The sequence below is a fragment of the Oncorhynchus nerka genome, linkage group LG2 (assembly GCF_034236695.1).
Source record: "Oncorhynchus nerka isolate Pitt River linkage group LG2, Oner_Uvic_2.0, whole genome shotgun sequence".
In the NCBI taxonomy this organism is placed as follows: Eukaryota; Metazoa; Chordata; class Actinopteri; order Salmoniformes; family Salmonidae; genus Oncorhynchus; species Oncorhynchus nerka.
Window position 1 is genome coordinate 44,697,429 of NC_088397.1, and position 14,933 is coordinate 44,712,361.

Here is a 14,933-nt window from a genome sequence, read left to right on the forward strand (position 1 = left end):
ATGTTTGTAACCTCTGACCTAATTGTTAGCTAAGCTATTGTTAGCTTGCTAGCCACATGGTTTCAGTTCGCTAATATAGTGTATGTTTATTTTGTCCAGAAAATATTTGTTTCTTTCTATATTTCATAGAATTTATCTGCTGTTTGATCATCTGAGTGGGTGTGGTGTTTAAGAGGTCATGGACATTTGCAAATACCTACGAAGTAGATTTTTAAAAATTCCTCATTTCATTTTCATATCGGTTGATTATTGTGTTTGTATTCCCGCGCTTCACCAGCCTCTCCAATTGTGTGTGATTGCGGACCACAATTCGGGACATTCCTACATGTGGGCATAGAGAGAAACAGTAATGGCGTCTTCTTGTAGGCGCAATCTCTGCAATGGTTGGTTGGACAAAGCCTATGGAGAAAATGTATGGCATTTTTGTAGGGTTTTTGGACTAATGACAAAAAAGGTATGTGGTAAACACAGGCTTAGGAGATCTTAAGTTTTGTTCTATGATATAACGTGAATTTTGCGGAACTTGTTATTAAAAAAATGCCCAAAGCACATAAAGGCTTCATAATTCATAAAGGTCATGTTAACTGACTGCTATTATCTCATAGAACAAAACATATTAGACCTCTGAAGCCTGTGTTAACCTCAGACCTTTATTACAAAACCCTATTGTCTACCGTTGTCCTAGCTACCTAGCTACCATTCCCGCCTGCTTTGTACTGGAGTCCAGTGTCCTTTCGCTCCCGCCTGCCGAAACCTGCCTTCGCCGCCATTAACAGAACTGCGGGAAAGCAGTGCCCACATGCAGGAACACCAAGAATTGCGGGTCGAAATGCACCCAAAACGTGCAACCAGAGGGGCCCCAGGACCAAGTTTGGGAAACCCTGCTTTATATGACTGGAGACGATAGCAGAGGACTTTTTATTTAATATGACAAAAATGACAAGTTCGCCAATACTCTTGCTGACACTTGCAAGTTCAAATCCCCGAGCTGACAAGGTACAAATCTGTCGTTCTGCCCCTGAACAGGCAGTTAACCCAAAGTTCCTAGGTCGTCATTGAAAATAAGAATTTGTTCTTAGCTGACTTGCCTAGTTAAATAAAAGTAAAAAAATAAAACGGACAAATAGATCAATTAAAATGACCTTGTCCGCAACTATCTAATAGGCCTACGAAAAGGGGAGACACAAATATTATAGAACGTCCATCTAAGTTGACCCAGTGATAAAGACCGAGAAAATGGACATTCCCCTGGTGTCAATAAGAGAAGTTGAGCATTTTGAGAACTAAAAGACAGATCAGAGTCTTTTCATTGTCTTTTCTTTGCACCAATGGCCATTTGCTTTTAAACTACGTTTCCCACAATTGTAATTTCATACACTGCGATATGCCTGGCTGGGCCTCTTTCACTGGCATTCACAACTCAACAATCATCAAGTTGGTATTTGAAATCAAATCAGTCTCATGCGCCGAATACAACAGGTGTAGACCTTACAGTGAAATGCTTACTTACAAGCCCTAAACCAAAAAAAAAGTAATAGATAATAATAATAATAATGAAAGAGTAGCAGTAAAATAACAATAGGGCTATATACAGGGCGTACTGGTACAGAGTCAATGTGCGGGGGTACCGGTTAGTCGAGGTAATTGAGGTAATATGTACATGTAGTTATTCAAGTTATTAAAGTGACTATGCATTGATAGTAACAGAGAGTATCAGCAGCATAGAAGTGGGGGGGGGGGGGGAGGGTGGATGCAATGCAAATAGTCTGGGTGGCCATTTGATTAGCTGTTCAGGAGTTTTATGGCTTAGGGTAGAAGCTGTTTTAGAAGCCTCTTGGACCTAGACTTGGCGCTCCGATACCACTTGCCGTGCGGTAGCAGAGAGAACAGTCTATGACTAGGGTGGCTGGAGTCTTTGACACTTTCTAGGGCCTTTATTTGCCACACGTGCTGCCCTTCTGGCAGGCTATGTGATTTTTGTGACAAGATTTGCTAACATATAACCGATGGTATACAAGTACATACCCTTTTCCTCTTGGCGCAGTGGTTCTCAATCCTGGTCCTGGGAACACGAAGGGGTGCCCCTTTTTGTTTTTGCCTTAGCACTACACACCTGATTCAAATCATCAAAGCTTGATGATGAGTTGCTCATGTCCACCCCTTTGGGTGCCCAGGACCAGGATTGAGAACAACTGCAGTCTTGGGACATCCATTGGGACATCTTCATCTCTGTATATGAGGACAGAAAACATCAAAGAACAGGCTTCATTATACTTCATTATACTATACAATTAGACAGCACTGAATATTATGTTGCTGTTACCGCTGTCCATGGTATTTCTCTCTAGGGACAGGAATTACACAAAAGTACCTGCCCTATCCAGAGTAGCTTTCTCTCTCTCTGTGAATAAAAATGACCCCCCCACAAAATGCTAACCTCCCCTGTTATTGTAATGGTGAGAGGTTTGCATGTCCTGGGGGTATGATATTTTTGCATCTGTAACTTTCTGACTCATCATTATTCACGATTCATTTAGGCCTATCCGCAATCATGGTAGCATCCACATAAATGTAGAAGTGTTAAGAAACGCATTCTATTCTTATTTTGAATAAAAGTGATTCCAAAATGACTACATTATTTACCATTCATTTCAATTGGGCACAACATAATCTGAAACACAAACAAAGCAGCGAATGCATCCAACAAGTTTTTAGAGTCTCGAGCTTGGTGTAATGTTTGCGTGTGAAGAATTTGGGATCAAATACTAAACTGTCCCAATACCTTTGGTCCCCTAAAGTGGGGGACTTTGTACAAAAGTGCTGTAATTTTTAAAAGGGTTCAGCTGATATGAATGGAAATAGCATATACTGTTTGGTTTGGAATTAGGCCCATTCGTGTAATTAGCAAATAATTAGTTGATACGAGTAGACTCCGTTGAAAGAGGGTTTTCCAGGCCTCCCGGGTGGCGCAGTGGTTAAGGGTGCTGTACTGCAGCGCCAGCTGTGCCACCAGAGACTCTGGGTACGCGCCCAGGCTCTATCGTAACTGGCCACGACCAGGAGGTCCGTGGGGCGACACTCAATTGGCCTAGCGTCGTCCGGGTTAGGGAGGGTTTGGCCGGTAGGGATATCCTTGTCTCATTGCGCACCAGTGACTCCTGTGGCGGTCCAGGTGTAGTGCAGGCTTGGTGCATGGTGCCAGGTGCATGGTGTTTCCTCTGACACATTGGTGCGGCTGGCATCTGGGTTGGATGCGCGCTGTGTTAAGAAGCAGTGCGGCTTGGTTGGGTTGTGTATCGGAGGATGCATGACTTTCAACCTTTGTCTCTCCTGAGGCTGTACGGGAGTTGTAGCGATGAGACAAGATAGTAGCTAATAACAATTGGATACCATGAAATTGGGGAGAAAAAGGGGTAAATATTTAAATAAGAGGGTTTTCCTGGTACATTGTCTGCTTTAGGCATGTGGTTGTGATTGTTTTATCAAGGTACTGTGCCTGTTTGTCTTGTTACATAATTAGATTTGGCCCTTGCCTAGATTGCCTAGACATTGGTATGCTCTGTTTGACTATGCTTCAGGGCAGTGGTTCCCAAACTTTTTATAGTCCCGTACCCCTTCAAACATTCAACATCCAGCTGCATACCCCCTCTAGAACCAGGGTCAGCGCACTCTCAAATGTTGTTTTTTGACATCATTGTAAGCCTGCCACACACACACTATACGATACATTTATTAAACATAAGAATGAGGCTCATGAACCCGGCTCATGGGAAGTGACAAACAGCTCATACAGGGCCAGGGCACAAATAATAATATAATAATAATCAATCATTTTGCTCTTTATTTAGCCATCTTACATATAAAACCTTATTTGTTCATCAAAAATGGTGAATGATGACTCACCACAGGTTAATGAGAAGGGTATGCTTGAAAGGATGCACATAACTCTGCAATGTTGGGTTGTATTGGAGAGAGTATGTCTTAAATAATTTTCCACACAGTCTGTGCCTGTATTTAGTTTTCATGCTAGTGAGGGCCAAGAATCCACTCTCACATAGGTACGTGGTTGCAAATGGCATCAGTGTCTTAACAGCGCGATTTGCCAAGGCAAGAAACTCTGAGCACAGCCCTATCCAGAAATCTGGCAGTGGCTTCTGATTAAATTACATTTTCACAGAACTGCTTGTTGCAATTTTCAATGAGGCTCTCTTATTCAGCCAGCAGCATACCACCCTGCATACCACTGCTGGCTTGCTTCTGAAGCTAAGCAGGGTTGGTCCTGGTCAGTCCCTGGATGGGAGACCAGATGCTGCTGGAAGTGGTGTTGGAGGGTCAGTAGGAAGCACTCTTTCCTCTGGTCTAAAAAAAAAATCCCAATGCCCCAGGTCAGTGATTGGGGACACTGAGCTGTGTAGGGTGCTGTCTTTCGGATGGGACGTTAAACGGGTGTCCTGACTCTCTGTGGTCATTAAAGATCCCATGGCACTTATCACAAGAGTAGGGGTGTTAACCCTGGTGTTCTGGCTAAATTCCCAATCTGGCCATCAAACCATCACGGTCACCTAATAATCCCCAGTTTTACAAATGGCTCATTCATCCCCCTCCTCTCCCCTGTAAATATTCCCCAGGTCGTTGCTGCAAATGATAATGTGTACTCAGTCAACTTACCTGGTAGAATAACAGATTAAAAAAAATAAGAATTCAGATATCGGTAAGTGGACTGGAGGCAGGGCATGAAAGGGATAACGAATCCAGTTGTTTGTGTTGTCCGTTTCGGGAAAGTACCTGCGTAATTGAGCACCCAGCTCACTCAGGTGCTTAGCTATATCACATTTGACATGGTCCGTAAGCTTGAGTTCATTTGCACACAAAAAATCGTACAATGATGGAAAGACCTGTGTGTTGTCCTTGTTAATGCAGACAGAGAAGAGCTCCAACTTCTTAATCATAGCCTCAATTTTGTCCCGCACATGGAATATAGTTGCGGAGAGTCCCTGTAATCCTAGACTCATTCAGGCGAGAAAAAACATCACCTAGATAGGCCAGTCATATGAGAAACTCGTTATCATGTAAGTGGTCAGACAAGTGAAAATGATGGTCAGTAGAGAAAACTTTAAGCTCGTCTCTCAATTTAGAAAAAACTTGTCAATACTTTGCCCCTTGATAACCAGCGCACTTCTGGTTATCAATGTAGAAAATACATGAGAGTTCAGGGGCCTTGCAAAGTTAACCAATTTCACTGTTGTGTCCGAAACATCTTTCAAGCTGTCAGCCATTCCCTTGGCAGCAAGAGCCTCTCGGTGGATGCTGCGGTGTACCTAAGTGGCGTCGGGAGCAACTGCTTGCACGTGCGTTACCACTCCACTATGTCTCCCTGTCATAACTTTTAAAATATCCTCCATGTTGTCCTGGTTTCCAGTGGTTTGCAGAAGAGGATGTCTTCCTTAACTGAACCCCAATAAACGTAACGGACATATACCAGGAGCTGTGCCATGCCCGTCATGTCTGTTGACTCATCCAGCTGTAACGCATATAATTCACTGGCTTGTATGCAAAGTAGTAATTGTTTAAAAACATCTTCTGCCATGTCACTGATGTGTCGTGAAACAGTGTTGTTTGATGAAGATATTGTCTGTATAGTTTTTTGGGCCTTTTCCCCCAGCATTGTCCCAGCCATATCCACAGCAGCAGGAAGAATGAAGTCCTCCACAGGCCTTGTCTGTCGTAGCCACTCAGGAGCTCACCATATAAGACGCTTCAAGCCCCTTCTTATTAATGGTATCTATTGCTTTTATACATGTCTTACTACTCAAAAGTCGTCTTTATTCTCGATCAAGAAACTCCTGTGTCTTATTTTCAAATGGTCATGTTTCGTTTCTAAATGTCTGCGCAAGAGTGAAGGTTTCCCGCGAGAGAGTAACGGTTAATGTGATTGGATGTTAATTATTTTACTCGGCTACCTGTATTTGACATTGTGTTGTTATTTCGCTGAACACTAGATGGTTTCATTTTATTTTTGGCAGTGAAACAAGGCTACTCAGGCGAGAGAAAAAAAACTATAAATGTACTGTTTGAAAATGTGAAGATATATAATTTTTTCCAGCAAGGTGGAGCCATTTTATTTCATTTTTTAAAATGTGAATAGCATTTTTATTTGGCGTACCCCCGACTTAATTGCGTGATAGGTATTTTAGATAGCGGTAGGTATTTTAGACTCCTGGATAGGTATTTTAGAAAGCAATCTGGTGCCCGACGGCAGAGTTGATGACGTGGCACACAACCATTTGTTGATGCATGCTACATCTGAGCACGGGAAAGCGACACATCGTATCATCGCTCTATCAGCATGTTTGTCCCATTGAGGTACAAAATAACAGTTTGTCCCAACAAAAAGAATGTATCTAGGCTAGGTAAAAATACTTTGCTCTCAAAGCTTCAAAATTCCCCAAAATTGTAGACCTTTTTGACTTCAGCTTTGCCTAATGGCCCCACCCCTGGAGAAAGTGAGTAATCCTTTCAGTAAACACGTTCAGTCTGCAATCATGATAACAAATACCTTATAAGGCATTGTAGCCAAGACACAAACTTCACAGACTGGGGAATGTCAAAGACAGACCAAATATCATACTGGCCAACAATCAGAAGCTGTTTTATCTTTAATCAATGCAATACAATGTTTTGCTTTGCATATCATATCTCTGGGTCAGAAGTCCCAGACAGAGGCTATCTTGGATTGCTGGTATGTTATTACGTTTAACCTCCTCTTTCCATCACCACCCTCCCCTTTCCTCCCTCACTTTCTCCCTCTATCCCTCTCTGTCTAGCCTCATTTACACCTTGCACTAATGTGAATTTGTGATCTGATCAATATGATCCAATCACTATCTGATCAAGGTTTGTCGCATCTACACATTGTTTTCAAATGTGTCTCCTATCCATCCACTGTGTCCACATTGTGACCAGATTAGCTAATGCCTCCCTGTATGCAAATTATTTGACAGATATTCTTAAAAAATATAATGAATTTAAGACAATTACTGATGCCATAAGTCAATGGTGCTACATTTCAATTATTTTAGAGGCTGGTATCATTATGACTTAAGGGTTGTTCCACCTATTAGGTGCCTTTTGAGGAGTGTAACTTGGTGAAAAAATATAAAGAGCACATGTTTTCCAATCTCAAAAAAAAAAAAATACTATAATATGTGCCCATTAAGTGTAACAGGGTTGACTGTAACAGGGTTGACGATTTCATCTTAAATCAGCCATAAATTCCCTTGTGACAGGAGGAACTCCCAGAGGGACATGTCAAAATGGTGAATTCTGGCACTTTAGTAAGTCTTTATTCATGTAAAAAATATATATTTATTGAATTTTCCATGTGGTCTATATTAGAGGACACTTCATTTAATATGAGGCTTTTAAAATTCTATATTAGTGCCCAATATCTACTTAAAATATCTAAGTCTGGGTTTACATAGGGATGCAAAAGGCACTTATTTTGTGCAATGACCCTTAAAAAGACCTCAATCAGATCACAATGGCTTTGTTTACACAGGCAGCCCAATTCTGATATTTTTTCCACTAATTCATCTTTTGACCAATCACATCAGATATTTACACATCAGATTTTTTTTAGAGCTGGTCTGATTCGTCAAAAGACCAATTAGTGAAAAAAATATTAGAACTGGGCTGCCTGTGTGAATGCAGCCAATGTGTCTTTTAATTGTCTACACCTGTGGACAAGATCATGTTAGCACCAGGTATAAACAGGGCTTCTCTGGCTCTCAATTTGTTTTCTCTCTCTGCATCTCGCAAACCCTTTTCCTTCAGCCATCTAAAGCCCTTTCGTTTTTGTCCTCCTCGCTCTACATCTCTTTCACAGTCTATGTGTGTACCAAGCAGACTCCTCCCTAAGTCCCAGCTTGGTTTGTTTCTCTGAGTTCTTTTAGACTGAAGCCACTCCAGAACTCCACTGTTAGAGATCACTCTACAACCAGGGAGTTTCAGCCACACACACTACTACATAAGGTAAGATGGGACCATCTCAACACCTACCAGCTACTATAGCCACTGCTTTCATGATGCATAGTATACAGTAACAGGCCACAGAACACTTTCAAAATGTTTATTACTATCCAAGAATGGACAGATTCTTCTGCTTTTTCACTTTAAAAGTGCAGGACAGATCACATCTGCTCTGCCAGACACTTACAGGGTAAGAAGGGTAAAATAAGCTGTAAATAGGGAATTAATTGCTTAGTAGCTTGATTGTGTGTGATGATGATGATTATGACCACAGCTCTTAGATCATGATGGCTGCCAGAACACATTGTTAGATGGAAAATCACCTAAATGTTTTGGCTGGGTACATTCATGGTTCTATTTCCTGAGCATCTGCAGGAAAGGAGTCACAACTCCGGAAATGAGTAATGTTTGTGACCAGCTTCCTATGCAATGTGTTGCTCAAAATTTATATTTTTTCAAACGTGATATTCTGTCTAAAGCTGCCTGACCTGTTCATTGACTAAGGTCATAAAGTGACTGTTCACATGTAGTCGAACTGCATTAACATTTTGGTAATTTAGCAGATGCTTTTATCCAGCGCAACTTACATGGACAATTAGCGTTAAGTGCCTTGCTCAAGGCACATCTCGTCCACTCTGGGATTTGAAAAAGCGTCATTTCGGTTACTGGCCCAATGCTCTTAACCACTAGGCTACCATAAAATGAAGCGACTTTCCTGTTTAGTCAAATTGCAGATTAGCACCTTCTGTCTTGGTGACATATTTCAACAAGATAGATTGAAGTACAACACGCATCCAACAGCAATTTATTTAAATTCAACAGTAGACTTGATAAGTTTGGTTAAGTCAATAACTATTCTGAATGAGTTCTGGCACCTCCCTAGCCTCAGGAGGAACTTTGAATTTCATGAAAAGGAGAATAAACAGTGAAAGCGCCTGCAGGTACTGTAGCCAAACCCAGCAGCAGTTTTAACTCTAAGGCCATTTATCTTTTTGAGTACATTCCTAAAATACCCTTTATTCTAAATGTATGGTACCTACAGAGGATACCCAGGCTCTATTGTGTAAATACTATTCTCTCATTTGTAAAGTTCTTGATTACATGACCAGAACCCTAGTTATAGTCCATAACTGGTTGTCCTTTTTTTTTTTAAGTCACAAGGTCTGGAAAAACCTCCCATTGTATACACAGCTTCATGCATTTCTCCTACTGTAGGTCTCCTACCATCCAATGGGTGTCAGGAACTGTAGAAGCATACTTGCTTATTTATATGTAAGGCACTCCTCCCATTCAGTGGGTGTCCCAACAGAAGGAACCACATGCCTCCCATTTCTATGTAAGGAACTAACTCTCCACTGTAACTCCGCAGAATGCCTTTAGGAGGAGGAAATAAGTGTGGCTGCTGCCAGAAGACTGTGTACTTCGCTGAGGAAGTGCAGTGCGAGGGGAAATATTTCCACAAGTCCTGCTTTCTGTGCAGTAAGTGATCTGCATGAGGTCATCCCGTTCTTTCGTAAACCACATTGACGACTAATGTACCAATTATTCTGAGCTGACATTAAGAGCTCATGATGGAATGTGAAGTATTTGGCACTCGGAGGAAGCGGAGAATCCAAAGGTTCTCGGTTCTTGCTAGCATGTCCTTATTTGGAGAGGGAGAAATGGCTCTGTCACAGGCCTTGTATGGGAGAAAAGGTACCAGAGTGATCTGGCTCAGATGAGTGTTTGTTAACTATGCACCTCTCTTGCCCCCAGAGTCAGAATGTTAAACTAACACTGTGGTGATACCATAATGTCTTTGCAGTGACTCAGACTCTAAAGAGTCAAATGTCTGCAACTACATGGCCTGTTGCTGAAAAACATAACACAAAATGACCTCCAATTGGAAGACTGTTAGTATTGGTGTGTAGCTTCTAAACTGCTTGTGTTGCTGATATGGCACAGCATTGACCAATCGGTTCAATGCCACTAAATCGGTCTGCCTCTCCCTGCCTAAAATATTCTGCTCCTAGTGGCATGTAAGAAGAACCTGGACAGCACAACGGTGGCCTGCCATGTGGATGAAATCTACTGCAAATCCTGCTACGGCAAGAAGTATGGGCCAAAAGGCTATGGCTTTGGTGGGGGAGCAGGCACCCTGAGCATGGACACAGGGGCACATCTTGGAATCAAACCTGAAGAGTAAGGAAGTAATCTTAAGCGTTGTATGTACTCTCCATACCAATAGGTCTACCAGGGCTTTTTCCACAGCACTGCTGATATTCATCATTCCCTTCTAATAAGGGGCTGATTTAAAGCCTGGGAGAACATTACATTAATTAATCAATTAGGCATAAAGGAAAACCTGCAGACCTTGAGGACTGACTTGAATGCTGTTCTATGTAGTTTAATCATAACAAATCTAACCACAGTGCTAGGTGTTAGTCATTACATATCCAGTAAGACGGTCCGTTTGTTCATCAACAGGCAGGCAGCCCACCGCCCCACCAACAACCCCAACGCCTCAAAGTTGGCGACTAAGTTTGGCAGCTCAGATGTGTGCCCGCGCTGCGCCAAGGCTGTGTATTCTGCCGAGAAGGTGCTCGGAGGTGGAAATGTAAGTCAGCGTTTTGGGCTGATCCTGTCTTTTGAAAGGGGGAGAGCTACATTATGGGTAATCTCCTGAACATCATGGGGCGGTATCCCGGACACAGATTAAGTCTAGTCCTGGACTAAAAAGCACTTAAAGGAGATTCTCCATTGAGCCTGCTGTCCAGGACTAGGCTTAATCTATGTCCGGGAAACCGCCCATATATCTAACAGTACTAATGGCCGTACTGTGTCAACGGCTGCTGTGGCAGTGGGTCAACTGAAATGCATGATTAGGGATATCTTATCTGTGTTCAAATAGTGTAATGTGAAGGAGAAATACCAGTTATTGTTGACATACTGTATCTGTGCAGCCCAGTGCTGAGACGACACTTTTCCTAATCTGTCTTTTCCAGTCCTGGCACAAGCTCTGCTTCCGCTGTAGCAAGTGTGGGAAGGGGCTGGAATCAACCACTGTGGCTGACAAAGATGGAGAAATTTACTGTAAAGGTGGGTGTACTATTTCTGAACTTCTACTGTAAATGCAGCGAAACAGAATTTAAATAACCTAGAGAATGCAAATACTGTAGCATCTGTTATCAATTTATCTCCCTTTGTATTATATACATATCAAGTATACTACCTTTTCATCCACAGCATGTTATGCCAAGAATTTTGGTCCAAAGGGCTTTGGTTTCGGCCAGGGGGCAGGAGCTCTGGCACATGCTCAGTAGGGCTCAGGCCTCCTCGGACTCCTAAACATTTGGACTGCAAATCCCTGGATTCCCCAGTCAACCTGTGTTTAATCCTGCGATCTCATTCCAACTACTGGCAGAGGCTCACGCAGTGCACAGTTTACTTATGTGCTTACCTTACCAGCGGTGTTAGCTGCTCATGTTTTTTCTAAGATGAGGTTAATACTCTGCATTTTTTTGTAACCACTGAGAGAACCAAGATTTACCAGCTTGTTCATTTTGGCCTAATAAACTCCTTTTTGCAATTTGAATATACACCAAGTGAGTCAGTTTTTATTGACGGTAAGATGGACACACCCTGGTTTTGTTTGGCAGTTGGTGAGTTTGCTTAATGGGGCAATTTATCAGAGGCAGAGTGAAAGAAGAAAATCATAAAGTATTGTAGTCCAAGGCTATGAATTCTGAAGACTTGCATTGATCTTATCCTATGAAATGTACTGTATCAAATACTGTGCACATTAAAAGGTAACAAACTAAGAGGAAGCATTGAATTAGAATATGGGATCATTGTTTGGGAAATAAGCTTGCATGACAACCGCGCATCTGGCAACAAACAACCCGATTTTGAAATATTTTGGACATCAGAGCAACCTAGAGGGAGTCAGAAAAGGAGGTGCATATGATAGGTAAGCTATACAAAACCTTGCTGAGAGTAACTGACAGTCTCTTAGAAGAGAATTACTATTGGAACCAACATTTAAGTTTAGTTTGTTGGCACAAGATGGCGGGAAGATCTGAGCATAATAGTATTACAGTTAACAATGTCTGCTTAATCCAGTAAAAAACGAATGTAAATTTATCCACAGACAAGTGTGAAACTGACTCAAGCCACACATTCTGTAAATGTTAAAGTCCCAAATATATGGGCAGAGCTAGAAAGTTGTCTGTCAGAGGTATTACAATTTAAACTTTCAATCCGTCTGCATATTTCAAGAAATGGCATATGGGTGTGTTGCGAGAGGCCAATAGGCTGGGTGATTCACGTCTCCATCTTAAACACGTGTACTTAACCTGGAAATCAATGTGCCATAATTAATACAATGGGAAAAATCAAATGATTTAAAATAGTTGGTACCGTTTAAGGCCATGAGTCAACCATTGTCATTTGATGGGGGGGGAGAGCTGTCTGGGTTAGTTATTAGAACTATTTTACCCACTGCAAAATGCAACTGGGTCAATATAGAATTCCACTCATACAAAAAGTGGAATTCCTTTTCAATTCAGACAGTGGTTGCATTGCAAGTGTTATGTTTTATTTGAATTATAATTGGAGGGGAATTCAGACCCGAGATACTTGGAACTTAATTCCCTTTTCACACTTCTCTCCAAGCATTCTGACTAACTTAAGCATGAGGAAATGCATGTGCCAGCCATTTGTGGTGGAGATGACAGAAATGGAGGTGTGGTAGATCTGTCTACCATAGGAAGCTATATAAGGACAGGCCCATTGTAATGGCATTAATAGGACAGTATCAAACACATTTGACTGTTCTATTTATGCCATTACAATGAGCCCATCCTATAGCTCCTCCCACCAGCCTCTGGTGTATACAGATACATGTTCTGCTCTTGACATATGCTGCGGTCATAAAAATGTGGGATGGTGGTATTTACCACACACAACTGGGAAATCTACTTGAACACCCCTCCAACTGGTAATTAGTGGGAAACTTGTTTATCGTCCCTGCGCTCCAGTTTCTTCCACATGCTGATGTCACCTAAGGAAATTACATCGAACAGTACTTTCGGCAGTTAAATGCAACAAAACATTCATTATAAAAAGCTAACTAATATGATTTTAACTAACACTTGTTTACAGGCATGATAACAGTACTGTTAGTTTGTGGTTGATGCAGCTTGTTGGGCATTATCCAATCAGCATTTCTCAAATAATTAAAAGCATGTGAATGCATCCAACTGGTATTTATTACTTTCCCACATGGTTATGAACGCAGCATTAATTCCCTAATAATTCCACCACTTTACACAAGGTCAAGCGAACCTGTGTTGCAAGTGGAAAAACTTTTTTTTCTGGTAGAAATAATGGCATTCTCCATGCACTGTAATTAATAGATTGATAAACGCTAGCTAAATGGGTAATCTGTTTGGATAAGGGGATTGTAAATATAGGCTAAATGACAATTGGATATATTTTACCTTGTGATTTCTGGAGATACAGTAGAGTATGAAATGTGCCTTTATGCAGAATTTAATGTATGGCTTTATAATTTGCAGATATTATATTTAAAAACACAATGGCATGACCAGTAATACTTCACATTTGTATTATCTAGAATGTTTAAATCATGGAATTCGATTATTTAATAATTAGTACTTATGTTAGTAATTTAAAACGATATCAATGGTTTTAATCATACGCACCGACTTTTCCTATAACGCAATGAACAAATTCAGTTTGCGCCTGTGACAGTTATCGAGTGCCATGTGTTCGATACCAAATCTCATGGTTTATTTGAATCCTTTTTACGGTAATTTAGCTAACAGAAATTGGAAACGCAACACCTAACCCAAACCTCAATCGCCATGTTTTTCAAAATGTCCAAGAAATGATTCCAGTGGGCACGTGACTTGTATCTGCTCTGTGATTGGATGATACAGACCGCAATTCTGTTCGGGATATGTAGTTTGTTTGTCCCCTAACGCTGGTATGTACTGTATACAGTCTTGTACCCTTGACTCTTCCTTCATTTATCAGGTTTTTTTAAGCAATTTAAGTTATTTTGAATGAATGGTTCACCCCAGAGATAATTGTACATCTTCAACATTTGGAAACCATGCTACCAGCATGTTGTTGAAATGTGTATGCTAAAAATAAGTCGGTGCTCCAGTTTTCCAAAACCACAACTGAAGAAAGAGAGACACAACCCATCTGAGCCCTATTAAATTGATTCAGTGCGTGCAAAGGAGCCACACCCGCTACACGCAATAGCGCCTCTTCAACCTCAGGAGCCTTAAGAAATTTGGCTTGGCAAAAAAAAACATTGATCTGATTTTGACAGAGATGGATTCCATACCTATGACAATGTATTGCAACGGTTTAGTCATAATCCTCTCTGTGTACATGGGCTGCTCGTTTCCATGCAACAGTCAAACAAATCGACAGCACTTTGGTCGAAATTAAAATCAGCTGTCATGCGATGCATCAGTAGGCCTAGTTCTCAAGTGACAGAAATCACAACTGACAGTCTCCTTATTGCCTGGTACAACAGGCAACCATAAATGGGAGATAGGCCTACTTGCTTCTAGACAAAAAAAACAGCTGGAGCATAACAATCGATTTAAATTTCAGGCCTGCAAGTTTGCAGCAATTTCACATTTTATCCAGGGGTGCAGAGAAGATATAGCAATTGTATAACTAATTTCATGCAATTTTTTGTAGCGGCCGCAGCCCCCTAAATGGTCGCTTATGTCGAGGGCTGGCCCTGCGCACATCCATAAAAGCAAACCAAGCACTTAAGCATCCGACAACCCAATCAGAGTGGTAGAATCAGATGGTGATACACTGGTCTATGTATAGTTGGCAGGACCCTGCTATTGTGTGGTGGATATGATTGCATTCCT

General features: G+C 41.4%; 1 protein-coding gene across 1 annotated transcript; it reads left to right on the forward strand.

Annotated features, from left to right (window-relative positions):
• The first annotated feature begins 7,802 nt into the window (after nucleotides 1-7,802).
• On the forward strand, nucleotides 7,803-11,602 carry LOC115135741 (cysteine and glycine-rich protein 1-like). Its single transcript, XM_029670796.2, has 6 exons — nucleotides 7,803-8,031; nucleotides 9,398-9,507; nucleotides 10,041-10,209; nucleotides 10,495-10,624; nucleotides 11,013-11,106; nucleotides 11,254-11,602. The coding sequence occupies exons 2-6, from the start codon at nucleotides 9,399-9,401 to the stop codon at nucleotides 11,328-11,330; spliced, it is 579 nt and encodes a 192-aa protein (XP_029526656.1). The 5' UTR covers nucleotides 7,803-8,031; nucleotide 9,398; the 3' UTR covers nucleotides 11,331-11,602.
• Nucleotides 11,603-14,933: the final 3,331 nt, after the last annotated feature.